The sequence below is a fragment of the Hyperolius riggenbachi genome, chromosome 3 (assembly GCF_040937935.1).
Source record: "Hyperolius riggenbachi isolate aHypRig1 chromosome 3, aHypRig1.pri, whole genome shotgun sequence".
In the NCBI taxonomy this organism is placed as follows: Eukaryota; Metazoa; Chordata; class Amphibia; order Anura; family Hyperoliidae; genus Hyperolius; species Hyperolius riggenbachi.
Window position 1 is genome coordinate 451,675,961 of NC_090648.1, and position 27,877 is coordinate 451,703,837.

Sequence of the window (27,877 nt, forward strand, 5' to 3'; positions counted from 1 at the left end):
GGGGGACCCTCTTTCGCCGCTGCTCGCGGCGGATCGCCGCAGAGCGGCGGCGATCAGGCAGCACACGCGGCTGGCAAAGTGCCGGCTGCGTGTGCTGCTTTTTATTTTGCAAAAATCGGCCCAGCAGGGCCTGAGCAGCGACCTCCGGCGGTGATGGACGGATATATTCGTCCATACCGCTGAGGAGGTTAAAGTCTGAAAACCACTGCGCCTGCGTTGCCGTGTCCTTGTTCCCGCTGATGTCACCTGGAGCGCACGGCGCAGGCACAGACCATAGTGGGCATGCGCCGTGCTCTCCTGGTGCCATCAGCGGTAGTGAGGACACGGCAACGCAGGCGCAGTGGTTTTCAGACTTTAAAGTCTGAAATTCCAGAAGTGAACCGGAGGCGGGGCCTGAGCATCGGTAAATGGCTGCGCGGGCACAGGATGTCTGCGGGGGACCATTAGAAGCCCTGGGTAACTTCAACTCATTTTCCCCCGACCCCCCCCCCCCCCTACAGTATCCCTTTAAAGGACAACTGAAGTGAGAAGAATATGGTGGCTGACATTTTTTGTTTTCCTTTTAAACAATGCACATTGCCTGACAATAATGTCAGAAACACCTGATATGCTGCATGCTTGTTCAGGGTCTATGGCTAAAAGAGGAAGATTAATTACCATAACTGATATCACTAGGGGATAGATTTGTTAGGCACACCCAGGAATTCTCTTGTAGTTGCCCTTTTCTCACGGTTCTCTTTCATGCTTCTCTTCCAGCTGTCAACAAGGTGCAGATCCTGGGCCGCGTTGGACAAGACCCGGTTATGAGGCAGTCGGAGGGGAAGAACCCGGTCACCATCTTCTCTGTGGCCACTAATGAGCTGTGGAGGTCTGGGGAAAGCGAGGTGTTCAGTACAAGTGAGTATGGCTCTGCTCTCCCTGATAACCAAATCAAGGGTAAAGTTCTTTGAAGGCATTATAAACTAGATCACTTTGCCGAAGGCCTGACCCAGAAGCTGAATTAACCACTTGAGGATCGCAGGTTTATACACCCCTAGTGACTAGGCCTTTTTTGACAATTTGGCACGTCACAACTTTTAGCAATTTATTGCTCGGTCATACAACTTAGCACCCAAATGAATTCTACCCCCTTCTCTCACAAATAGAGCTTGGTTTTGGTGGTATCTGAAGAAAAAAAAACAAAATGTTTCCTTTTTTTTTTTTTTCACCTAACCCCCTTCCCCCTTCCCGAATTGGCCCTTCACTACGTTAAAGTGAACCAGAGATGAAGCACCCTCATGTAAAGCACCCTCATGTAAAGGGCAGCCTTTGGATCTAAAGAGGCTTCCCCCGTCCTCCTTAGCCAGCGCAATCCAGCGCAGAGATTCCCTGTCAACAACCATAACAAGCCTGTGACACACCTCACACAGGTCAGTGTTCTCCCCAGAATTTTTTTCCAGCCGGGTGGCATGAAATAGTAGCCGGGTGGCATGAAAAAGTAGCCGGGTGGGGCTATTTGAAAATCCAGGGCAACTCTGCTTACAGCATAGGAGGAGGTGAGTAGGTGAGCCGATAACAGCCGGGTGGTCACCAAATCTAGCCGGGTGGAGCACCCGGCTAAAAGAGCCTGGGGAGAACACTGCAGGTGCACTAAAGGCTTTCTGATGGGCTCCAGCGGAAATAGCCAATCCGGATCCGCTCATACCTGTGCAGTAGAGCCGGATGACTACTGTGCCTGAGCGCACACAGCGGATGTTCAGGGGGTGCCAGCGCTGGAACGGGGGTGCTCACAAAGACGGGAGAAGCCTCATTAGGATCCAGAGGCTCCCCCCTCCTGAGATAAGTGCCTCGCAGGGACACTTTTTTTTCTTACAAGTTTACTTCAATTGACCACTATTACAAATAATTGTATAATGTAAAATGCAAAATGCATACATATGGATGTATTTCTCCCAGAGTAAAATGAACCATAAACCACTTTTTCCTATGTCACTGTCACTTACAGTAGGTAGTAGAAATCTGTCAAGTTTTGGACTAGTCTACCTCCCCATGGGGGATTTTTTTCTTATTTACAAAAGTTCTTACTGAACTGCAGTTGTTTTGAAAAAGTAATGGACAAGCACCATATGATATACTATGATAAATTACCGTATATTAATATATAAACAACCTCAATTTTTGTGTTTCCTACCACGGGCATGCTCGGTATTTGTGCTATATCGAGCGAATGATTGATTTCTAAATGATATTGTTTACATGGTCTATCAGCTTACACCAGTACCAGACAACATTTCAGGAAAAATCATTTTCAGTATCGATCACATTTCTGCAGTTGATTGTTTTATTCTGTCCGATGCAAAGCTGTGCAAATATTGCTTACGTGTGTTTTCCCCCATGCACTCTGGTTTCCTCCTACATCAAAACATAACAGGACTCCAGGAGGGTACTGTAATTACCCTACCTCCACATACACCCTGGGCTGTGCTAGAAACATTAGATGTGGAGTTCTTCTGAAGCACACACAGTTGGTGATGACCCATGTTTGATGCTCTTTATAAAGCTCTGCTGGAGAAACAAAAAGTGCTTAAAGGGCAACTGAAGTGAGAGGGATATGGAGGCTGCTATATTTATTTACTTTTAAGCAAAACCAGTCCCCTGGCTATCCTGCTGATCCTCTGCCTCTAATACTTTTAGCCATAGACCCTGATCAAGCATGCAGCAGATTAGGTGTCTCTGACATTATTGTCAGATCTGACAAGATTACTTGCATGCTTGTTTCTGGTGTCATTCAAGCACTATTGTAGCCAAAGAGATCAGCAGGACAGCCGGGCAACTGGTATTGTTTAAAAGGAGATAAATATGGCAGCCACCATATCACTCTCACTTCAGTTCCCCTTTAAAGCGGAACTGTAAATACAATTTAAGCACACTGTTTCACTTACCTGGGGCTTCCCCAAGCCCCCAGCAGCCGTCCTGTCCCGCATCGGTCCTGCCCGAGCCGCCGTTCTCCCGCCGCCAGCAAGTTTCGGTTTCGCCCGGCGGGCTCTGGCCACGCATATTCATTTTTTATTTTTTTTTGCATTCCCCGCTATTGCAGAGGGGAACACGAAGAAAGGATACGCTTGGCAGGGCTGCGCTGGCCTCGACTTTGAAGTCTAGGAACAGAACGGAGCTGGCGGCGGGGGAACGGAGACTCGTGGAGGAGCTGCGCGGGACAGGACAGCTGCTGTGGGCTTGCAGAAGCCCCAGGTAAGTGGAACACTGTGCTTAAATTGTATTTACAGTTCCGCTTTAAAGCACCACTATCATGAAAAATTCTAAAATTTAAAATATATGTTACACATACATATAAAAGGTACATTTGTTCTAGAGTAAAATGAGCCATACATTATTTTTATTCCTATGTAGGTAGTAGGAATCTATTTACAGTATTTACTGTAGGTAGTAAAAATCTGACCGGTATTGGACTAGTCCATATCCTCATGGGGGGTCCTTAGAGATTTTTCTAACTACTGTGCGTTTCAGCAATAATAAAATCTGTTTTAGTGGTGGTTGCCCTTGGTAATCACCATTCAGCACCAGCGGTCTAGTGAGACCCCACTTACTCTTGTATCAGCTGAACATTCACACAGCTGCATACGCAGACCCAAAGCTCGAAGCCCGTTAAAGATTTATTCCAGAAGACCACAAAAAATGCCCGACGCTCAGCCTTGGTTGCAGAAGCGGCAAGGAAGAAAACACAGATAAGCAGAACGTACATCAGCTCTTAATAGCTATGTCAAGCGAATACCATTCTACCTATAATCTAAGGCTACATCTTATATCTTATATATAGAAAGCTCTCCAGCTTTACAAGTGTTAAGTAGGTACAGTGCTCTGTGGGTGTGTGAGAGCTAGCCATCACATTAGGAGCTTTCTATTGGCTTCCATCAGTATGTGACGGACAGCCTACCTACTACGCAGGCCCCGGAACTCGAGCCATATTTGGTTTTCTTACGGAGTCCCGAGAAACAGCGTCCTGTTTCCTGAAATATGAAAACACGACACAGTTTACCCTGCTAGGGACAGTCAGCGTCGGGCTGTCTGTACAGTCGAGGAAATAATTATTTGACCCCTCACTGATTTTGTATGTTTGTCCAATGACAAAGAAATGAAAAGTCTCAGAACAGTATCATTTCAATGGTAGGTTTATTTTAACAGTGGCAGATAGCACATCAAAAGGAAAATCGAAAAAATAACCTTAAATAAAAGATAGCAACTGATTTGCATTTCATTGAGTGAAATAAGTTTTTTGAACCCTCTAACAATAAAAGACTTAATACTTAGTGGAAAAACCCTTGTTTGCAAGCACAGAGGTCAAACGTTTCTTGTAATTGATGACCAAGTTTGCACACATTTTTAGGAGGAACGTTGGGCCACTCCTCTTTGCAGATCATCTCTAAATCCCTAAGGTTTCGAGGCTGTCTCTGTACAACTCTGAGCTTGAGCTCCCTCCATAGGTTTTCTATTGGATTAAGGTCCGGAGACTGACTAGGCCACTCCATGACCTTAATGTGCTGCTTCTTGAGCCACTCCTTTGTTGCCTTTGCTGTATGTTTTGGGTCATTGTCGTGCTGGAACACCCATCCATGACCCATTTTCAGTTTCCTGGCAGAGGGAAGGAGGTTGTCGTTCAGGATTTCACGATACATGGCTCCGTCCATTTTCCCGTTAATGCGATTAAGTTGTCCTGTGCCCTTAGCAGAAAAACACCCCCAAAGCAAAATGTTTCCACCCCCATGCTTGACGGTGGGGACGGTGTTTTGGGGGTCATAGGCAGCATTTTTCTTCCTCCAAACACAGCGAGTTGAGTTAATGCCAAGGAGCTCTATTTTGGTCTCATCAGACCACAGCACCTTCTCCCAGTCACTCACAGAATCATTCAGGTGTTCATTGGCAAACTTCAGACGGGCCTGCACATGTGCCTTCTTGAGCAGGGGGACCTTGCGAGCCCTGCAGGATTTTAATCCATTGCGGTGTAATGTGTTTCCAATGGTTTTCTTGGTGACTGTGGTCCCTGCTAATTTGAGGTCATTCACTAACTCCTCCTGTGTAGTTCTAGGATGCTTTTTCACCTTTCTCAGAACCATTGACACCCCACGAGGTGAGATCTTGCGTGGAGCCCCAGAGCGAGGTCGATTGATGGTCATTTTGTGCTCCTTCCATTTTCGAACAATCGCACCAACAGTTGTCACCTTCTCTCCCAGCTTCTTGCTAATGGTTTTGTAGCCCATTCCAGCCTTGTGCAGGTCTACAATTTTGTCTCTGACATCCTTGGACAGCTCTTTGGTCTTTCCCATGTTGGAGAGTTTGGAGTCTGCTTGATTGATTGATTCTGTGGACAGGTGTGTTTTATACAGGTGACTAGTTAAGACAGGTGTCCTTATGCTGGATACACACGGTGCGTTCGTGCACTCGATTTTCCTGTCTATTCCCGTCGATTTGTTTATTTCCAACATGTCCAATTTGGATTTCGATGGATCGTTAGGTCGATTCGGCATACTTTGCATGCGAATCGACCTAACGATCCATCGAAATCCAAATCGGATATGTTGGAAATAAACGAATCGACGGGAATCGACGGGAAAATCGAGTGCACGAACGCACCGTGTGTATCCAGCATTAATGAGGGTGACTAATTGAGTAGAAGTGTCTAACCACTCTGTGGGAGCCAGAACTCTTAATGGTTGGTAGGGGTTCAAAAACTTATTTCACTCAATGAAATGCAAATCAGTTGCTATCTTTTATGTAAGGTTATTTTTTCGATTTTCCTTTTGATGTGCTATCTGCCACTGTTAAAATAAACCTACCATTGAAATTATACTGTTCCGAGACTTTTCATTTCTTTGTCATTGGACAAACTTACAAAATCAGTGAGGGGTCAAATAATTATTTCCTCCACTGTATATTTGAACAAATAAAGTTCAGTGGCTTTCTCCAAAGCATGATGTACCACTAAAATGATCAGAATTATGTTTCTCTAGAATATCTTAAAGGATACCAAATGCAAATAAACCTAGAGAAATTGTGTCCTGCAGCACGCACCCGTGGCCAGGATCGCACTGCGTATGACGTCACTACGTCATGTGCATGACATCATGTGCAGTGCGCTCCCGGCCACAGGCGCGCGCTGTAAGACATGCGCAGCCTGGGCCAGTGCCTGCGCAGTAGTGCCCGACACCGACGACCTGGAAAAGGCTGACGGGGGAATTTAGGTAGGAAGCAAGGGGGAAGAAAGGAGAACCCCCGTTTCTCTAGGTTGATTTGCTTCTGGTATCCTTTAAGGGAGAACTCTGGCTATAGTCTTCTTGCTGTAATAGTGGTTCTCTAAAGTAAATGAGCGATATACAGTACATTGCAAGGCATTGCAGGCAACATAGGAAAAAGATAATTTATAGCTCGTTTTACTCTGGGAGTAATTCTTATTCTTTATTCTTATTCATTATTCTTATGTCTTTACAGGTTTACAATGTTTTGAGATAGTGGTCCTTTAATAATAGTAAATGTGAAATGGACAGCAGGAAAACTTGATAGAGGCCATTATAAAGCATGCTTGAAGAAGAGAAATATGGAGGCTGCCATTGCTGACTTTCCATAAAAATGTAGCGCCTCGTTTGTGGAAAAAAAATAAAATGATTTATTCAGGGCAAATACAAATACTTTCTTGACTGTGATGCAGATCCTCTGCCTTTCAGGATAATCAACCCATGAAAAATATGCAGACTAAATGCTCTGACGCCATTGGCCACATTCTTGTTCAGGTGTGACTCACTACTGAAGCCAAAAGGTCAGCATGACCGCCATTCAAATGGAAGTTTATAAAGGACAAGCAGTGGTAGACTCCCTCTCTGCACTTTTGCATCACTGCAGTTCAGCATCATAATCTGCAGCTTATACAGCATTTATCTCTGTTCTATGTTTATGCACTTTACCATTAATCTGTACACTTATGCACTTTTTGCTATATTGTGTTGTCTATAATCATTGGTTGCACTACTCATTGTAGCTCACATAAGCACTCTTGAACCTGGGTTCTTCACTTTCGGAGCTCTTATCTGAGCACCATAGGTGAAATAATTGATTCTGATATACATATATGCCATCTATTTTAGGTGTCATGGTGATTATGCTTTACATATGAGGTTGACCAACCGGTGTGATTTTAATGGTTTTTATATATAGTGTATAATATGTTCTTAATAAAATTGTAGTAACTTTTGTTTATATATCCTTGTGGTGCTGCTTTTTGGTCATAACTCTTCCTGGATAAACATTCGGTTAATGCAAACTTCTTCTCCAGTTCCCGGTCAATCTCCATTATAAGTCTATGGGAGTAATGCCTGGTATAGTAAATCCTGATATAATACCGTGTTTACGCGCTGCATGTATCATATGTCAGTGTGAAACGCATGGTCGGCTGCTCTCTTCAGGCTGGTTGCAAATGAGTTGATGCCTGATAACATTTGTAAGAGGAATGGCACCGGAGCTGGATATACAGTACTGTACAAATAAGCAGCTTGGGGAAAATGAGGAATAATGTAAACATAAACAAAAGAGGAGGCAGCGTTACCACTTCCACTTTGCAATCACCGATAAAAGTATCATCATAGTCCTCCCACGGGATTGTATGCACTCCCGGTATCTCTTGCCTTGTTAGCGATGACGTGGAGCGCAGTACAGGCTACTTTCACTTGTAGTGCAGATCAGAGCGAGATTACTGGCTGCAAAACTAAGGAGAGTGGAGAGGAGAGTGCGAAGTCCCACTTGCACAGGTGTCTGTATTTAGTGATGGCTGCAATTTTTAAGGAGTCCTCCATACTGTACCAACAATCTGTCCAGTCCAGCTACGCAGCCCTAAGGTATACTGTACTTACAGTAACCTTGTAGTCCATCAAGTGTGCAAGTGCTTGTACTGTACCTCCAATGGGAGGACAGAGTTGGTCCTTTGCAGCAGAGAATGTACCAGGGCATGCTGGGACACTTTCTGATCTAGTAAACCAGTTTTCCCGGTCCCTTGGTATTTAGTTATACTTAACTAGATTACACTGTATTATACAATTCTTCTTAAGCCCCATACACAGGCTCAACAGCTGTCTTTTATGCAGCACAATTGTTGAACTTTTGTTGTGAAACAAGTTGAAATGGCTAAAAAAAAGTATTTTGCTATTGGTCAAAAAGCTGATAAGACTGATAAGAAGTCAATCCAAAGGTTCGTACACACGTCGGACTGTAACAAGCTACCAGTCGTCAGACCCGCCCGCCGGTGTGTATAGTCTGTCGTCAGGCCAAGCTGAGCGGATTAGTCAAAACCAGCCTTATCAGTCTGACGACAGACTGTACACACCGGCAAACTGTCGTCAGTGGGACCGCCCCGCGGTTGGGTCTGACGACTGGTTGCTTGTTACAGTCCGATGTGTGTACGAACCTCAACAGTTGGATATACTTCTTATCAGCATTTTGAACAATGGCAAAGGACTTTTCTTTAGCTGTTTCAACTTGTTTCAAACAAAAGTTGTTCAACAATTATGCTGCATAAAAGACCGCTGTTGAGTGTTTGTATGCAGCTTTCTGTTTCCTTGCTTTGGTGGAATTGACATCCTGTGGTTTTATCTCTTCAGCCGGGGACGTCAACCAGAAGACAACCTGGCACAGGATCTCAGTCTTCCGGCCCGGCCTCAGAGACGTAGCCTATCAGTATATCAAGAAAGGGTAAGATTGTCGTATTCCATGTCTGACTGGAGCACTTGACATGGAGGAAAGATGTTGGTGGCTCTGAAATGCCCCAAACGGGCAGTAAACAAAGCAAACTGAAATGATCGCTGGCGAGCATTTCAGCCAGAAGTCTGCAATTAGGTTGTGACAGTTCAGGGATGCTGAGCCCATCCGAGTGGCTTTTCTAGTCCTGTGAAGCAGGGAGGGGTTAGGGAAGCAGGGGGAGTTCACTTCATGGCAAACTAGTATTCCACTGCATATGATTGGCAACACTACAGGACAGTTACCTAACTCAAATGGTAACGGAACCAACTAGGGGGAATGCGTTACTGGATTTGATCATTTCTAATAGACCAGATAATGTATCAAATGTGCAGGTTCAAGAACATTTGGGAAATAGTGATCACAACATGATAACGTTTGATCTGGTGACTGATAGGCCACGGGGCAGCGGGACCATTAAAACTATGAATTTTAGAAAAGCAAAGTTCAATCAACTCAGGCAGGCACTAGGTTTGGTGAACTGGGATAATTTACTACAAGGGGAGGACACTGAAGGGAAAAGGCAAGCTTTTAAACGTATTCTCAATCAATATTGTAGTATGTATATCCCATATGGAAACAAAATGTCTAGGAATAAAAAAAGGCCTCTATGGATGAATAGAAAGGTTAGAGATAAAATGAAGGGGGAAAAAATGCCTATAAGGTCCTAAAACAGGAGGGAACCGAGGCTGCATTAAGCAATTATAAGGAGTGCAATAAAAGTTGTAAAAAATAAATTAGGCTGGCAAAGATTGATGCTGAAAATCAAATCGCTAGGGATATCAAATTGTAACCCAAAGAAGTTTTACAAGTACATCAACGCTAAAAAAAGAAAGGTTGACTGTATTGGACTCCTAAAGGATGAGGGTGGGAACTCAATGGTGGATGACCAAGGTAAGGCAGAGTTATTACATGCCTTCTTTGCTTCTGTCTTCACAAGGGAAACATCACTGTTGCAAATTACAGACGCAGAAGAGTCTCAATCAATCAAAATAGACAAGGCACCTGGCCCGGATGGCATGCATCCTCGGGTCCTAAGGGAATTAAGTTCAGTTATAGATAAACCCCTTTATCTTATCTTTTGTGACTTTCAACTGGCAGAGTCCCAGTGGATTGGCGTACAGCCCACGTTTTTCCATTATTTAAGAAGGGCAAAAAATCAGATCCAGGAAATTATAGACCTGTAAACTTAACATCAGTTGTATACAAACTATTTGAGGGGTTACTAAGAGATACTATACATGACTTCATAGTAGAAAATAATCTTATTTCTCAGCATCAACATGGGTTTACTAAAGACAGGTCCTGTTTGACTAACATGCTCAGCTTTTATGAGGTAGTGAATGCTAATATGGATATTGGGAATGCTGTAGATGTGATATACTTGGACTGTGCAAAGGCCTTATGCTGGGCATACACGGTGCGATAGTTCTTTTCATTCGAGCCGCTGATGGCTTAATTGATAATATCCGACATATAAATAACAATAAAATGAAAGGCTGCGCTAATGGAAAAACATCAATCACATGGAGCGCTCTAAATAAACAATGCTGTATATTGTCATCAAAAGTCACTTGAAGAAATTAGCAGCGCTCAGTGGCTTGAAACAAACAGAGGCACTTAAAATCACCATCCAGTAGTCTGGCAAGCGTCAAGTAGACTGTCCCAGAGTCTCAATAAGTTTCCTCAGTGCTCAGCCGACATGTCAAAAAGAGAGGAGACAAAAAGGCACATAGCGTAATCCTGTATTGCACAGAAAATGCCCGTCACCACATCCAGAGTGAAAGGACCACCTTGTGCCGGGACACACTCCCCCCTATGTGCCCGCACTCACCCGAACAGCCTCCAACAAATCCGGAGGTATGGATATACAGCGTAGTCAAGGGGATAGGGATCAATTCAATCCACCACGATCAGTTTCTATAACTCAAGGAAGCGCCATATAGTGTAAAATCATTTAATATAGTAAAGGTAAAAAAGTATCAAACTCACAAGCGAAGGTAGTCAAAAGGCATGTAATCACATGAGTGATAGCAGTCCCAAGTAGCCGCTCACACACACGCTGCCTCAGATCCTCGTCCTGGACTTCCTGATACTCCTGGTCACGTGACGTAGCTCCGCCCTATGCATTTCGTCATGAGAATGACTCATCAGGGGCTCACGTCACTACAACATCCACAGCTCCTATAACCCAACCCTAGGACCTCCCCTTGGTCTAACTCCACCTATCGCTGAAGCAGAATCCTCCGCATGCCTGTGTATCAGCGTTCACCTCAGGGACAAGCTGCATATAATACATTACGGATAAATCCACCATAACAACAACCACCATAGCAACATACATGATTGTCTGGCAGCGCTTCTTACACTAATCCTCATAGGGACCTGCCTAATCATATACAATACTGTATTTCACTATCTGTCAAAAAATAAAAACATTCTGTTTTTAAAGCATAAAAAATAAATAAAACAATTGAAATAAAATTGAAAAATAAAAGACAAGAACAGCAACGGGGGACATCCCAACCACTACATCATAAACCGCTGGCAGAGCAATGTCAGCAATCACGGCCCCAGCGCGAACATCCGCGATCGATGCGCTAGTGGGTGGGTGCAAAAACACACCAACACACATTGCATGTGTATGCAGCCACCCATCGCGCCGCCGCAATAACCCCGCCGGTCGCCGCTGCTCGACGCCCTCCATCATAACCAGCTTCCTTCCAATGACAAATACCAAAGGCTACCGTTAAAAAACATAAATCTGATCCTGTACTGTATATACAGAATCAGTTATTCGCAATAAAACAATTGATATCTAGATCAATGTTTAATGTTTAATTGTTTTATTTATTTTTTATGCTTTAAAAACAGAATGTTTTTATTTTTTGACAGATAGTGAAATACAGTATTGTATATGATTAGGCAGGTCCCTATGAGGATTAGTGTAAGAAGCGCTGCCAGACAATCATGTATGTTGCTATGGTGGTTGTTGTTATGGTGGATTTATCCGTAATGTATTATATGCAGCTTGTCCCTGAGGTGAACGCTGATACACAGGCATGCGGAGGATTCTGCTTCAGCGATAGGTGGAGTTAGACCAAGGGGAGGTCCTAGGGTTGGGTTATAGGAGCTGTGGATGTTGTAGTGACGTGAGCCCCTGATGAGTCATTCTCATGACGAAATGCATAGGGCGGAGCTACGTCACGTGACCAGGAGTATCAGGAAGTCCAGGACGAGGATCTGAGGCAGCGTGTGTGTGAGCGGCTACCTGGGACTGCTATCACTCATGTGATTACATGCCTTTTGACTACCTTCGCTTGTGAGTTTGATACTTTTTTACCTTTACTATATTAAATGATTTTACACTATATGGCGCTTCCTTGAGTTATAGAAACTGATCGTGGTGGATTGAATTGATCCCTATCCCCTTGACTACGCTGTATATCCATACCTCCGGATTTGTTGGAGGCTGTTCGGGTGAGTGCAGGCACATAGGGGGGAGTGTGTCCCGGCACAAGGTGGTCCTTTCACTCTGGATGTGGTGACGGGCATTTTCTGTGCAATACAGGATTACGCTATGTGCCTTTTTGTCTCCTCTCTTTTTGACATGTCGGCTGAGCACTGAGGAAACTTATTGAGACTCTGGGACAGTCTACTTGACGCTTGCCAGACTACTGGATGGTGATTTTAAGTGCCTCTGTTTGTTTCAAGCCACTGAGCGCTGCTAATTTCTTCAAATAATATCCGACATGTCCGATTCCTGCGGCGGATCAATACCGCGCTTGATCCCCGCAGGCGGACAATGCAGAAAACGAAGCACCCGTGGGGACGAGTGGGGACGCGCCGGCATCGAGCCGCTGGCTCGATTCCGGCGCATTATCTCACCGTGTATGCCCATCATTAGACACTGTTCCACACAAAAGTCTGGTGCAAAAGTTGAGGATGCAAGGGCTAGGGAAGAGTCTGTGTGCATGGATAGGGAACTGACTAATGGACAGAAAACAGAGAGTTGTGGTCAGTGGAACATACTCAAAATGGGTGACTGTTAGCAGTGAGGTCCCACAGGGGTCTGTACTGGGCCCAGTGCTCTTCAATTTATTTATTAATGACCTAGTAGATGCAGTAGTGAGCAATGTTGCTATTTTTGCAGATGATGCAAAATTGTGCAGAATCATCAACTCTCAGGAAGATAGTTTCATATTGCAACAGGATCTGGATAGGATGGCTATATGGGCACATACATGGCAGATGAAATTCAATGTTGAAAAATTTGCAAAGAGATAAAAACAGGGAACACCAAGAGCCCCAATAGTGTAATTCATACTGGACAAGGCGGCAATAAGTTTGTATTGCTAGATACTCACAAGTCAGGGTCACCAGCAGGCAACCACTGTAAAGGCAGGTGGGGAGATTGTCCTGACCCCACTCAGGATTAAGAAGTCACTCTCTGTAGACAGGAAGAAAGGGTAGCAACCCTCCACCAAAGGTGGACTCAAAGGCGCTTAACTCCTTGTGCAGATTGTTGATACTCCTCCCTATATTGCCTGATGAAGTGGGGTTGAACCTGCGAAACGCGTTGCATTTCTTTTTGGAGTTCCTAATAAATGTGTTTGTCTGAATCGCAGTCGTTGTCGTGTCTGCTTGAGGGAGGTAAGACCACCACTTCCTCCTTCAATTTTGCCATTTAAGTTGGTTTTTAAGCTCATTTAATCTAATCTTATACTTTTGGCGCCTCTGTCCATTGTATACAATGTTGAAAAATGGTCTAGCACCATACAAAATAAATGGGATACAGTTGGGGGACATCAAACTTGGAGAAGAACTTAGGAGTACTCATCGACAACAAGTTAAATAATCGTATTCAATGCCAAGCTGCTGCAAACTTGAGATGCTAGCATAATATTGCCCCTGTTTACTCTCTAGTAAGGCCACATCTGGAATATGGAATTCAGCTCTGGGCACCACATTACAGGAAAGATATTGCAATTTTAGAGCAGGTGCAGAGACGAGCAACAAAATTGATACGTGGGATGGAAGGTCTCGCTTACCAAGAAAGGTTAGATAAACTGGGTTTATTAAGTCTAGAGAAAAGACACCTTAGAGGGGATCTAATTAACATGTATAAATACATCAGAGGGCAATATAAAAGTTTGGCGGATGAGCTTTTTGTCCCTAGGCCTTCTCAAAGGACTAGAGGATCTGCGCATGGAGGAAAAAACGTTTTAGCCATTTATTTAGGAAAGGGTTCTTTACAGTAAGAGTGATTAAGATGTGGAATGCATTACCAGAGGAAGTAGTTATGGCAAATTCTATACCTGCATTTAAAGGGGGCTTAGATGCTTTCCTTGCTTTGAAAGACATCCATGGCTACAATTACTAGGTAATGCCCAATGATGTTGATCCAGGGATTTTATCTGATTGCCATTTGGAGTCGGGAAGGGATTTTTTTCCCTCTTGGGGCTAATTGGACCACGCCTTGTAAGGGTTTTTCGCCTTCCTCTGGATCAACAGGGATATGTGAGGGAGCAGGCTGGTGTTGTACTTTGTCCTCTGGTTGAACTCGATGGACGTATGTCTTTTTTCAACCCAAATAACTATGTAACTATGATTGGTTCTCACCTGTCAGATGACAGACAAGCAATTGAAGTAGGATTTGGAAAAGTTCCCTGAGTTGCGATCAGGCAAGCCATTGGTAAAGGCAGGCAGCTCTGGGATCCTTTCAAATCTGCTATTAAAATACGAAAAGTGAGCTCTGAAAAACTAATAAATACAGTACAACACTGTCCCACCCAGGACAGGTCTAACCTGGAATGTATTGCTGTCTGCGAGGTCCATTCAGTATATAGCGTGTCCCTTTTAAGATGGTCGGGGGACCAGGCTTTCCAGGAGGTGTATGGCATTGGGATGTCTGTGGGCAGCAGTCACCGCCGATCCTGGTCAACCAAGGCAGCAGCAGCACATGTGGCATAAGGGAGGACGCCCGCTCTCCCCCTGCATGGCAGTAAGGCAGGAGAGCGGCGTCCGTCCCTGACACAACCGCCACTCGCTTAGTGCAGGTAAATGTTACGTCAAGCCACTGCCTAGCAACACAGAGGCTGTGACACAGTGGTTATGAGAGGAACACTGTGAGGGACAAATATTGTAATTGGATGGTTTATTGGGCAAGATAATACGTTTCACAGAAATCCATCTTTGGTTTCTTCAGATCATTGGTCTAACTGCTGCTCCTGGACATCCCACTGCCAAATGCCTCCTGGGGAGCCTGGTCTCGGGTCTCTTGAGGACCAGAGGTTTCTACCCATCTAATGACCAGGCCATTTTTTACAATTCGGCACATCACAGCTTTAATGGTTTATTGCTCACTAATACAACTAGCACCCAAATGAATTTTACCACCTTTTCTCCTCACAAATAGAGCTTTTTGGTGGTATTTGATTGCTGCTGCCATCTATTTTTTTTTTTCCTATATGAATAAAAAGACATTACAAAAAGAAGCCCCCAACCGTCCCTGATTGGTCGGGATTCCCCGCTGTCCCGGGCCCCCCCTCTTGAATCCCGGCCGGCTGGGCAGAAATGAGGTGGAAAACTGATCGAGGCTCCAGCCGCGGTATTGAGGGATGCGGGAGCTTCACTGCTTCCTCCCTCCCTCTCTCTGAATACCCCCCTATGTATGTCTGTGTCCCCCCTCCCTGTAGGCAGAGTGAGCGCAGCGGAGCGGCCAGTCGAGTCTTCTTACCGCTGATGCACGGGTACTGTCTCTGGCATCGGACCTCCATGTGCTTCCTGTGACGTCATAGTAAACAGGAAGCACATGGAGGTCCGATGCCAGAGACAGTACGCGTGCATCAGCGGTAAGAGGACTCGACTGCCCGCTCCGCTGCGCTCACTCTGCCTACAGGGAGGGGGGACACAGACATACATAGGGGGGTATTCAGAGAGAGAGAGGGAGGGAGGAAGCAGTGAAGCTCCCGCATCCCTCATTACTGCGGCTGGAGCCTCGATCAGTTTATCAACCTCATTTCTGCCCAGCCAACCTTCCCCCCCCCCCCAACCTAAAGTGGCACCCTCCTCCGCACCCACGGGCATTCCCCCTACCACCCTCCTCCCCAGGTGTCAGTGCACCTTGGCCCCTTCCCAGGCACCGTGTCCCAGGCACCCAGTCCCTGTCCCCTGTCCCTGCACCCAGGCACCTGCACCTGGCACCCTGTAACCTTCCCCAGGCACCCAGTCCCTGTCCCTTCACCAGGCACCCTGCACCCATCCCCAGGCACCTGGCACCCTGTACCCTTTCCCAGGCACCGTGCACCCTTTCCCAGGCACCCTGCACCCTTCCCCAGACACCCTGCCCCATGTACCAGTCACCTTGCTCCAGGCACCCTTCCCTAGGCACCTGGCCCCTGCACCAGGCACCCTGCCCCATGTACCAGTCACCTTGCTCCAGGCACCCTTCACCCTTCCCCAGGCACCTGGCCCCTGCCCCAGGCACCCTGCATCCTTCCCTACGAACCCTGCACCCTTACCCAGGCACCCTGGCCTCTGCACCCTGCCCCAGGCACCCAGTCCCTGCCCCAAGCACCCAGTCCCTGCCCCAGGCACCCAGTCCCTGCAACCTGCTCCAGGCACTCTGCCCCTGCACCCTTCCCCAGACACCCAGTCCCTGCCCCCTGTCCCAGGCACCCAGTCCCTGTCCCAGGCACCCAGTCCCTGCCCCCTGAGCGTCACCCTCCCTGCCTCTGAGTGTCACCCTCCTCTCTGCCCACTGGCACTCTCCTCTCTGCCCACTCGCACCCGCCTGCTCTCCACTCACACCCTCCTCCTTCCCACTGGCACTTTCCGCCCCCACCCACTGGCACCCTCCCTTCCACCCAGTGTCACCCTCTCCCACCCACTGGCACCCTCCCCCGCAAACTCCCTCCCATTGTCACCCTCTTGCAAAAGCAGGGGTGTGGCTTAAGGTCGCACACGGGGCGTGGCTTAAGTGTCCCTCTTTCACATCTTCAAATGTTGGGAGGTATGAACATAACATAAAAAAAAACTATTTTTTTTTAATCAGCCCTAGACTGCCTTGCATACACTACACAAGACATACATAGACATATGCCCATGATATTAGAGGATTAGATTGTGAGCCCCTCCGAGGGACAGTTATGTGATGAGACAAATACTCTGTGCAACACTGCGTTAGATGTCAGCTCTATATAAATACAGTTTTGTATAGAAGTACAAAAACCAGCTTGCCAGCGCTGATCAGCCGCTTGCAGGCTGATTGCTGTGCCCCGCTGTGACGAGAGCTTGCGCCTCTTGCGAGATGACGCCATATGGCGGCGCTGAGGAACAACAGAGCCACTCTACCGCCACCAATTTGCGTGCGGCAGTCGGCGAGTGGTTAAAGGGGACACACGCTGGACCTCGCAGACAGCCAATACCTTCCAGGTGAGACCTGTCCTGCGTGGGACAGAGGTGCAGACAAGGGATGCAGGTACAGACATGAAACTAACTTTCGGAATCATCATTAACTCTATTGTTTCAGTAGTCAAATGTCTCTACAGAGCTTAGTGTTATTTTACTTATAGAGGAACTTTAATCCAGTATTGAACTCTATCCCAATCAGTAGCCGATACCCCCTTTCCCAAGAGAAATCTTTACCTTTTCTCTAATAGATCATCAGGGACATCTGTATGGCTGAAATTTTGGTGAAACCCCTCCCACAGTGTGATGTCAGGGCCATGGTCATGACAGTTTTCTTTCTGTGAACCTCATTGCATCGTGGAAGATAACGGCTGTTTCCAACGGCCAAGCAGGCAACGTTTCTCCCTGTGCATAGAACTCTCAATAAATAAACATTTCACAGAGATCACTTGGCAGGATTAAAGATATCGCCGCCTGTGATACATTTCAGAATGTAAATCGGGGAGAGGAAATATTTTACAATGGATATACACTACAATACAATACAATAACATTTCTATAGGACTCATAGCGCTTAGACTCTCAGATTCATTAGTTGGTAGTAGGATGAAGTATTGACACAACAAAAGTTATATTTCTGCAAATGCCAAACTGAACAGGTGGGTTTTCAGTCTGGATTTAACCACCTTGGCGGTAATGACGAGCACAGCTTGTCCATTACCGCCGTGGTGGATTTCTCAGCCCCTGGAGGGTGTTTTTGCACAACATTTTCGGAGGGGGTGTAACTAGCACTTGGCTACCTACATCACCCCTCCGATCGCCACTGGCCCACTCTGATCCCCTCGATTGCCGCTGTTTTGACTTAACACACACCCCCCCCCCCCCCCAGAGCCCGCGCTGCCGCAGCCTTTCCATAGCCTCCAGGGGTCGCTATGGCGGTGTTCGGAACTGTGCACGATGTCGATGACATCAGACGTCATGTCCGATCGTCGCCATAGCAACTCCTGAAGTTATGGCGGAAGTCGCAGCCACCGCGGGATCTCGGCCAGGTAAATATCGCCGGCGGAGGGGGGTACACAGTGCTGGGGGACTTGGGGGAGAGTGTAGCTAGCGGAGCATTACAGCAGAGGAAACCCACTGGCTTCCGACGTGCCAACGTTAACGTGTCTCCTCAGCAGCGTCCAGCTTCCTCTCCTTGACAACGGTGGCTCTCATCATGTGACGCATGCACGTCCGTGTCACATGACATTATCCGCCGTTGTCAAACAGAGGAACCTGCTGCTGAGGAGAGACGTTACCGCTGCCACATCTGAAGCCGGTAAGTTTCCTCTGCTGTAATTCTCCACTTTCCACTGCAGAGAGAAGGAGGGAGGGAGGGAGGGAAAGGCTTTACTGGGCTGGGGCTGCCATTCTGGACTACAGGGCAGCACATCAGAGAGGGAGGAAAGGGCTTTACTGGGCTGGGGGCTGCCACTGGGGAACAAAATTGTAAGCACTCCCCGAATATAAGACCTACCACAATATTTGGGGTTAAAATTAATATAAGACAGTCTTATTTTTCGGGAAACACGGTACAAGTGACTTGCACTGTTTAGATTAGCAAATTATCACTTCTCCTTTTTCAAGCAAGCATCAGCACACTCTGCAGCCAGTTTACTTTCACTCCAGGTACTGAGTAACAGCCTGTACTGCACATAGTGGGGGTGACATTCCAATATCATAAAATAATTCATCTTTATTCACCTGTGACCTGCAATCACACTGACAATAGTTTCAGGGTATTTATCAAGGAGTTCCGAGTGGCACATATCTTACATACCGTACTTATTGCATAACTTGGTAAAGGGAGACCCTGCACTGTCCTGAATCAATTGTTGATTGAAATGGAAAATGTGCTTTGTGTTCCTCTTTAATGCTTGGTTATATTTCTTCCTGTTAGGGCTCGGGTGTACGTGGAAGGGAAGATCGACTATGGAGAGTACACAGACAAGAATAACGTGCGCAGACAGGCCACCACAATTATAGCAGGTATGACAAGGCTTTAAGTTGCAGGATCAGCCATACTATGCCAGGGGAAAGAAACACACGCATATTTAAAGAGAACCAGAGACGAAGCACCCCTCATGTATTTTACCATACATATCAGTGGGAACATTAGAGAAAACATCTACCCTACTTTCTGTTTCATTATTCACTGCTAAGCCTGCTTCTAATCAGCCCTGATAAAATCCCTGACTGAGCATTCAGTCTGGCTTTGCTCAGGAATATTTATAGCTCAGTCTGTGTTCTCTGGTGCCTTTTCAAGCCTAAGCCTGCCCCCTGTTGGCTCTGCTCAGGAATCATTATAGCTGAGTCATTATAGCAAAGCCAGACTGAATGCTCAGTCAGGAAGTTTATCAGGGTTGATAAGCAAGCTGTGCAGTGCAGAATGAAACAGAAAGCAGGGTAGGTGTTTTCTCTAATTTTCCCACTGGTATACATGGTAAAATACATGAGGGTGCTTCGTCTCTGGTTCACTTTAAGTACCGGTGGATAAATAAGTGTTCCACTTACATGTGTATTGTACTGTCCACAATTTGATTTCGATGAATTTTATATAGTAAAAAAGAGAAACCTGTTCCAGGCATTTTCCATCTTTACTACCTCTGACTGAAGCCAATCCTGATGTAATTTCCTCCCTTACTCTTTTTTTTCCCCCTCTTAAAAACTGCACTGTCGTATCTAGCTTGCTTTGTAAACATATGAGTACAGCATAGATAGTAATTCAACAGCTTCTGCAGAGGGGTGAGGTTTATATCCCTTCTCAGCCTTAGCCTGTCACACTGAACTGTCCTTAGCTAGTTTATGAGGAGCCGGAATGGGGGAGAGGAGATGACAAGCTTCCCTCTCCTTGGCAATGTACCAGAATAGAACTAGGCTGACTGAGAGAAGATTTATTACAGCAGAAACATTTATGATTATATTGGAATACTTGCAATGCAGGGTCAGGTTATAAACTGCATAAAAAAACAGAGCAGTGGGTAAATGGAATTTGTTTTTATGGCTGGCAATCCTGCTTTATCCAATGAACAGAGTCCAGGGGGAATCCTGCACACACTGCACGGGTATAGTGATGGGTAGAGTCCTGCCGCTGGTTGGGCACAGGGAATTTTCACATGACTGAGGATCACGACAGGCATATTACATACCGTATTTTTCGGACTATAAGACGCACTTTTTCTCCCCCAAAAGTAGGGGAAAAAAGTAGGTGCGTCTTATAGTCCGAAGGTGCAGCCATGTGTGTCCCCCACAAGGAAGTGCAAGTGCAAGACCAGAGTGCCGTGACTTACACAGTCCAGCTCAGAGTCCTGCATCTTCAATATTCCATTTTCCTGTAGGCAGCATGCTACATCGAGCAGATGGGCATCCATTTTCCGCTTTCATGCCTGCGTTGGCAGTGGGAGACATCAGTACACACACTCTAGTGCAGGTTGCGTTGCTTCAACCCCTGTATTTGGCAGCTTCTCTCCCGTCCGGTCCGCCCTGCTTCACAGCGTCTGGCACACTTCATGGAGGAAATGCTTCCTTTCATCCCTGCGCTGTTGAAGCAGACTTCGGTGCACACACTGTACCGGCTTTCCGAATACAGCCCCATCCTTGGAAGCTTCTCTTCCGTCCTCCGCCCCCATTTCCTTTCCGATCTATCTACCAATCAGGTGGGGGGCGCTGCCCCGGACCCACCAATCAAGGCTGCCCCCTTCCTCCTCTCGTTTCCTGATTGGACGCGCTGCTCTCCCCGGCGGAACCAAGGCTTCTTCATTTCTCCAATCACTGTATTCCCCGATTGGCCTCGCGTGATTGGTAGATGACTTGGAAAGGAAACAAGGAAATGAACGGCAGAGTACACGCTGTGGAGGGGGACGGACCGGATGGAAGAGAAGCTTCCAAAGACAGGGCTGGAGCCGGTGCATTATAGTGTGTGTACCGAAGTGTGCCCCCATTAGCGCGGAGATGAATGGAAGCATTTCCTCCAGCTGAACACGTGGTGTACAATACGCTGTGGAGCGGGGGGGCGGACCGGACGGAAGAGAAGCTGTGCAACGATGTCTGCCACCAACGCAGGGATGAAAGGATGCATGCTTCCTCCAGCTAAACATGCGGTAAATGGCTTGCGATGCTGGCTATGTGCAGTGCAGGAGCGTTGATCATGGGGTCGGCGAACAGGAGACATGGTATGGACAGGTAACAAAGGGGGTGCAGACAGGTGACAGGGGGATGGACAGAGGACACAGGATTAACAGGTGACACATGGGGTGCGGACAGGTGATACAAGGGGACAGACAGAGGACACAGGAGGTATGGACAGGTGACACAAGGGTACAGCCAGATGACATGGGGATGGACAGAGGACAGGGTAGGAACAGAGGACACAGGGGGTATAGACAGGTGACATGGGGATGGACAGAGGACAGGGTAGGAACAGAGGACACAGGGGGTATGGACAGGTGACACAAGGGTACAGACAGGTGACATGGGGACGGACAGAGGACTGTAGGGACAGAGGACACAGGGGACATAATAATTGAGGGGGGGGGGAAAGTCTATAGGACACACCTGCACAATAGATGCACCAGGTTTAGCATATTTTTTTCCCCTGGATTTTGTCCTCTAAACCTAGGTTCGTCTTATAGTCCGGTGCGTCTTATAGTCCGAAAAATACGGTAGGTCAAGCATGACCTTTTTTATTTCAGCTCAGAACTAGTTTATGATCAGGAGTTGGAGTTCTGTTAGTATGCAAAGGGAACAGCAATACTTGCCCTTTTCTCATGTACTGTACACATCTAAAGAGAGAAACAGGAGAGCTTTTTAAAAATAAAATAAAAATAAAAACAGTGTATTTTCCAGGGCTGTCATCCAGATTCTGGCTTCATTACAAAATGTATCTGTAATCTGAAATAAACTTGCAGCTAGCGAAGCTTAAAGAGAAACCGTGACCAAGAATTGAACTTCATCCCAATCAGTAGCTGATACCCCCTTTCACATGAGAACCAGAGATTGCTGGTACGGTAACACCGCCTCCCGACAAATCACGCACATACCCGCCGCTCTGGGTCACGAAGCTGCCCCATTGCCGCTGGCTCCTCTTTCTGCGGTCTCTATGACGGCAGAGTGCTGACAGCCGATCAGGAGGTGCTTTCATTGGTTCCGGACGCTGTCTATTAATGGGAGCCAATGTGATTGGCTCTCCATGATCACGTGGTCAGGAACCAATGAAAGCGCCTCCTGGCTTGCTTGCAGAGCGAGCGAATTGCGGCGGGTGCAGAGTGGCGAGATCAGCAGTAACGCGTGATTCATTGCGACGCTGAATCTACATCGATCCAGAATCAGTTAAAAAGAAACGCCTCCTGTACACTTTAAGGGCTTGTTCATACAAAGAGCGTCTGCGTATTGCGCTTGTGCAATGATTCCCTATGAGAGTGTTCACATATGAGCGGTTCGATTGTGATCCGCTTCCAGAAGCGCTGCCTGTACCATTTTCTGAGCGCTTTGGCTCAATGGAAGGTATAGGGAAATCGCAAAGTGCTTGAAAAAACGCTTTGTATAGCAATTTCCTGAGCGCTTCTATGAATAACTTGGTGTAATTGCCTTCTTAAAACAGAAGGAAATTTGCAATAATTCAGTTATAAGTGAACATTTGTGGTTACCCACAATGCCCTACTGAATAATAATAGTTTGGGTCACCCTGAGCTGCTTGGTTACTCTGTTCTATGAATAAATACATTGTGTTTATTCATTTCCGGGTGAAAGAGTTCACTTCCTGACTGAAGAGCGAATTGCGGCGGGTGCAGAGTGGCGAGATCAGCAGTAACGCGTGATTCATTGCAACGCTGAATCTACGTCGATCCAGAATCAGTTAAAAAGAAACGCCTCCTGTACACTTTAACCTCCTTAGCGGTAACCCCGTGTGTGACACGGGATAAGCCGCCGGAGGGTGCCGCTCAGGCCCTGCTGGGCCGATTTACTTAATTTTTTTTTTGCTGGACGCAGCTAGCACTTTGCTAGCTGCGCCAGCACCCCGATCGCCGCCGCCGCGCGCCCGATCGCCGCTATCCGGTGCGGCGCGCGGCCCCCCCCCCCCCAGACCCTGAGCGCTGCCTGGCCAATCAGTGCCAGGCAGCGCCGAGGGGTGGATCGGGTCTCCCAATGACGTCCCGACGTCGGTGACGTCATTCCGCCCCGTCGCCATGGCGACGGGGGAAGCCCTCCAGGAAATCCCGTTCTTTGAACGGGATTTCCTGATCGCCTATCGCCGGAGGCGATCGGCGGGGCTGGGGGGATGCCGCTGAGCAGCGGCTATCATGTAGCGAGCCCTCGGCTCGCTACATGATTTAAAAAAAAAATAATTAAAAAAAAACTGCTGCGCTGCCCCCTGGCGGTATTTTTCATACCGCCAAGGGGGTTAAGGGCTTGTTCATACAAAGAGCGTCTGCGTATTGCGCTTGTGCAATGATTCCCTATGAGAGTGTTCACATATGAGCGGTTCGATTGTGATCCGCTTCCAGAAGCGCTGCCTGTACCATTTTCTGAGCGCTTTGGCTCAATGGAAGGTATAGGGAAATCGCAAAGTGCTTGAAAAAACGCTTTGTATAACAATTTCCCCAGCGCTTCTATGAATAACTTGGTGTAATTGCCTTCTTAAAACAGAAGGAAATTTGCAATAATTCAGTTATAAGTGAACATTTGTGGTTACCCACAATGCCCTACTGAATAATAATAGTTTGGGTCACCCTGAGCTGCTTGGTTACTCTGTTCTATGAATAAATACATTGGGCCTGATTCACAAAGCGGTGCTAACAGTTAGCACCCTGGTGAAAAGCCCTTTATCATGCCTAAACTCAGTTTAGGCATGATAAGTTTAGGTGTGATAAGTTTAGGTGTGATAAGTTTAGGCATGATAAGTTTAGGTGTGATAAGTTTAGGCATGATAAGTTTAAGCGCCAACTGCGTTAGCACCGCAGTGCACAGCTGATCAAAAGTTTTGCGCTAGCAAAGACTGGTGCACTTCGTATAAAGTTTAATGGCGCTGCTTTGCGTGCGGGACTTTGCAAGCAATCTAAACTTATCTAAACTTAGCATGCCTAAACTTATCACACCTAAACTTATCATGCCTAAACTTATCACACCTAAACTGGCTTTTCACCAGAGTGGTGCAATGGTTATCATGCCTAAAGTCTCTATCTGGGTTAGCACCGCTTTGTGAATCGAGCCCATTGTGTTTATTCATTTCCGGGTGAAAGAGTTCACTTCCTGACTGAAAAAGTGAAGTGAAAAAACGAATCGCTCTGCAAAAGCGCTTAGAAAAGCACTTTTCTAAGTGCAAAGCGCAGGGAAAAGCGCTGACAAAACTCTCAATAAATCGGTCAGCACTTGCAATAGGGCTGGCAATTTATAATGTGAGCATAGCCTAAGATTTGTGAGGAGGTGTGTACTCCAGAGGAGTCCCAAGACTTCCTACGGATACAGGAAAAACGCAGAGAGAGACCAGGAGCCCCTTATGATGTAGTATATTAATGTCAAGTTCTGGATAAATACAAAGTGATGAGCTACTCACAAAGGTGGGTTGCAAGACCAGCATCCACAGTATAAAAACAAGTGAGGAAATCCCCACTCTACCTCTGTCTTCAAATGTATGGGTCGCACTCCAGAAAAAAACGATTGTTTGGGTACACAAAACAAACAATTGACAGCAACCTCTAATTGCTAGGGGGCTGTAAACCATATCACTGGGAGGGAGAAGGCGCCCCAAAAAATAACCATGGACGTAATAAATATAAAATGGCTTACCTCTAAGAAGGGGCAACGCCAATCCAGGAAAGAAATTTTAACAATCGGACACAAAAACTATAACTCGTTTTGCGGAGCACAATCCGCTTCCTCAGATCAAATAAAGCAGTGTCTGGGTAGCCAAGATGCAGAGCTTGGGGCGCTTAAAAGGTTTTACGAGCTCCAGGCGCTCCAAGCTCTGCACCTTGGCTACCCAGACACTGCTTTATTTGATCTGAGGAAGCGGACTGTGCTCCGCGAAACGCGTTACCGGTTTTGTGTCTGATTATTAAAATGTTTTTCCTATATTGGCGTTGCCCCTTCTTCTTAGAGGTAAGCCATTTTATAGTTATTACATCCATGGCTATTTTTTGGGGAGCCTTCTCAGTGATAGCCTTAGATTGCTGTGACAAATTGACTGATGTGTTATACCGTAGTACAGGGGTCCCCAAACGTTTTGGGCCGAGGGCCGGGTCAACATATTTCAGACTGTTGGGGGGGCCGGAGTATACATAAAATAAAGTAGAAGTCTTTGCAGGCCAGACAGTGCAGCATACCCAGGTGGCAACCTGCAGTCCAATTGGACAGCAGTGTCACCTGATGTGGAATTTGATTGAAAACCAGCGATTACTGGCTTCCATGTGGAAGGGTGGTGCCAGCACTGCTATTCTATATGCGGACCACCAATATTTAAAGATGTAGCTGATCACATCGCAAGTAATACAATCTTGTGTGTGTGGGCCGGTAAAAAAGCCTGAGGGGGCCACATTCGGGCCGCGGGCCTTAGTTTGAGGATCACTGTGTTATACCGTAGTAGATGCAGGAAAGAGTTAAATATCAAGCATGTAAGTGGCTGACTCAGTCCTGACTCAGACAGGAAGTGACTGCAGTGTGACCCTCACTAATAAGAAATTCCAACTATAAAACACTTTCCTAGCAGAAAATGGCTTCTGAGAGCAGGAAAGCGATAAAACGAGTCAATAGATCATAGATTTTTGCTCTGGCATACTTCCAATGAATGTGTCATTGAGCAAAAACAATAAAACCGTTAAAACTTAAAAAGTAGATTTAAACATAAAATAAAACTGTGGAATATCTTAAAGCGGAATATAACCCTGCATTTCAACTTTGCTCTAAAATATTATTTACAGCATATTATATGCAAAAAGCATTTTTTTTTACTAGACCAGCATTGGAAGGGTTAAACACAGACGTTTCAAGTTCTGTGGAGAGATATGCAGAAGTTCAGATTGTTACATTCTATGTATCTATTGATAAACAGTTACACACTCTTTGGCAGTCCTCCAAGCTCCTTCTCAGTCAGAGAGATGAGTCACATTCAACAATTAGATAAATTTCTGTAAACAAAATGTATCTCTTTTCAGCTTCGGATGCGTCTGCAGAAATCTAAAGGAACTTTAAAGCCCTGTGTAACCCTTCCAATGCTGGTCTAGTAAAAAAAAAAAATGCTGGTTGCATATAATATACTGTAAATAATGTTTTAGAGCAAAGTTGAAATGCAGGGTTATATTCCGCTTTAAGTCATTTTTAGGAGAAGGAAGATAGATACAATCATTTATTTCATTAGTTTATTTTCGCCTCGGGTGTCCTTTAACCACTTAATGACAACCTGATTTATAAAAACGTCCTGCTATAGCCTCTTAATGGCTCCAGGACGTTTTTAGAAGTCAAACAATGCTGCTGCCATTGTGCACGTTTGCGCTCCTGTGCACGTGAGATTAGTGAGAAAAAAAATACATCTTTATTTCCAAATACTATATTGTCACCATACTTTGTACTAGGGACATAATTAAAATCTTGTGATAACCAGGACAAATGGGCAGATACAATGTGTGGGTTTTATGTACAGTAGCAGTGTTTTTATATTAAAACTAGAGGGGATGAAATTGGAGAAAACGTGTCTTTTTTTTTTCTTGTTTTTCCCTTTAAAATGCATAGAAAATAAAGTAATTACTGAAAACAAATATCAACCACAAAAAGCCTCATTGGTGGTAAAAAAACAAGATATAGATCATTTCAATGTGATTAGTAGTGATTAAGCTATTGGCAAATGAAAGGGATGAGCACTGAAAGGTGAAACTCGCTCTTGTCCATTCTGTGAAGTGGTGAAAGAGGAACTGAAGTGAGAATAACCTAATGCATAAAATTGCCTCTTTTTTTTTTTTTTTTTTTTTTTTTTACAGTATTCATTTATAGATTATTTAGTCAGTGTTTACCCATTGCAAAATCTTTCCCCTCCCTGATTTACATTCTGAAATGTATCACTGGTGGGTGACATCTTTAGTCCTGCCATGTGATCTGTATGGAATGTTCGTTACTGAGAGTTCTATGCACAGAGGGAGATGGTGCTTGCTTGGCAGTTGGAAAATGCCATTTTTTCCCACAATGCAACGAGGTTCACAGACAGCAAACTGTCAGAATCATGACATCACACTGTGGAAGGACTTTCACCACATGTCAGCCACACAGACCCCCTGATGATCTATTCAAGAAAAGGTAAAGATTTTTCATGGGAAAGGGGGTAGCTACTGATTGAGATGAAGTTCAATCCTTGGTTATAGTTCCTCTTTCACCTTATGCATCAGAGCAAGCAATTTTCACCTCCCATTCATTCGCTAATAACTTTATCACTACTTATCACAATTTATTGATCTATACCTTGTTTTTTCTGCCACTAATTAGGCTTTACATTTTTACTAAGAATTATTTTTTTATAAATGCATTTTAACAGGCATATTAAGAAAAAATTGAAAAAAATCATTTATTTCTCAGTTTTCGGCCATTATAGCTTTAAAATAATACATGCTACCGTAATTAAAACCTATGTATTTTATTTGCCCGTTTGTCTCGGTTATTACACCATTTAAAT

At 45.7% G+C, this 27,877-nt stretch overlaps 1 protein-coding gene across 1 annotated transcript in view; it reads left to right on the plus strand.

The window, feature by feature from the left end:
- SSBP1 (single stranded DNA binding protein 1) overlaps positions 1-27,877 on the plus strand; it is a 44,166-nt gene that overhangs the window by 10,262 nt on the left and 6,027 nt on the right. The window contains exons 4-6 of the mRNA XM_068277855.1: positions 757-897; positions 8,637-8,727; positions 19,124-19,212. Coding sequence (XP_068133956.1) covers positions 757-897; positions 8,637-8,727; positions 19,124-19,212 — 321 coding nt within the window. The remainder of the gene's footprint in view (positions 1-756; positions 898-8,636; positions 8,728-19,123; positions 19,213-27,877) is intronic.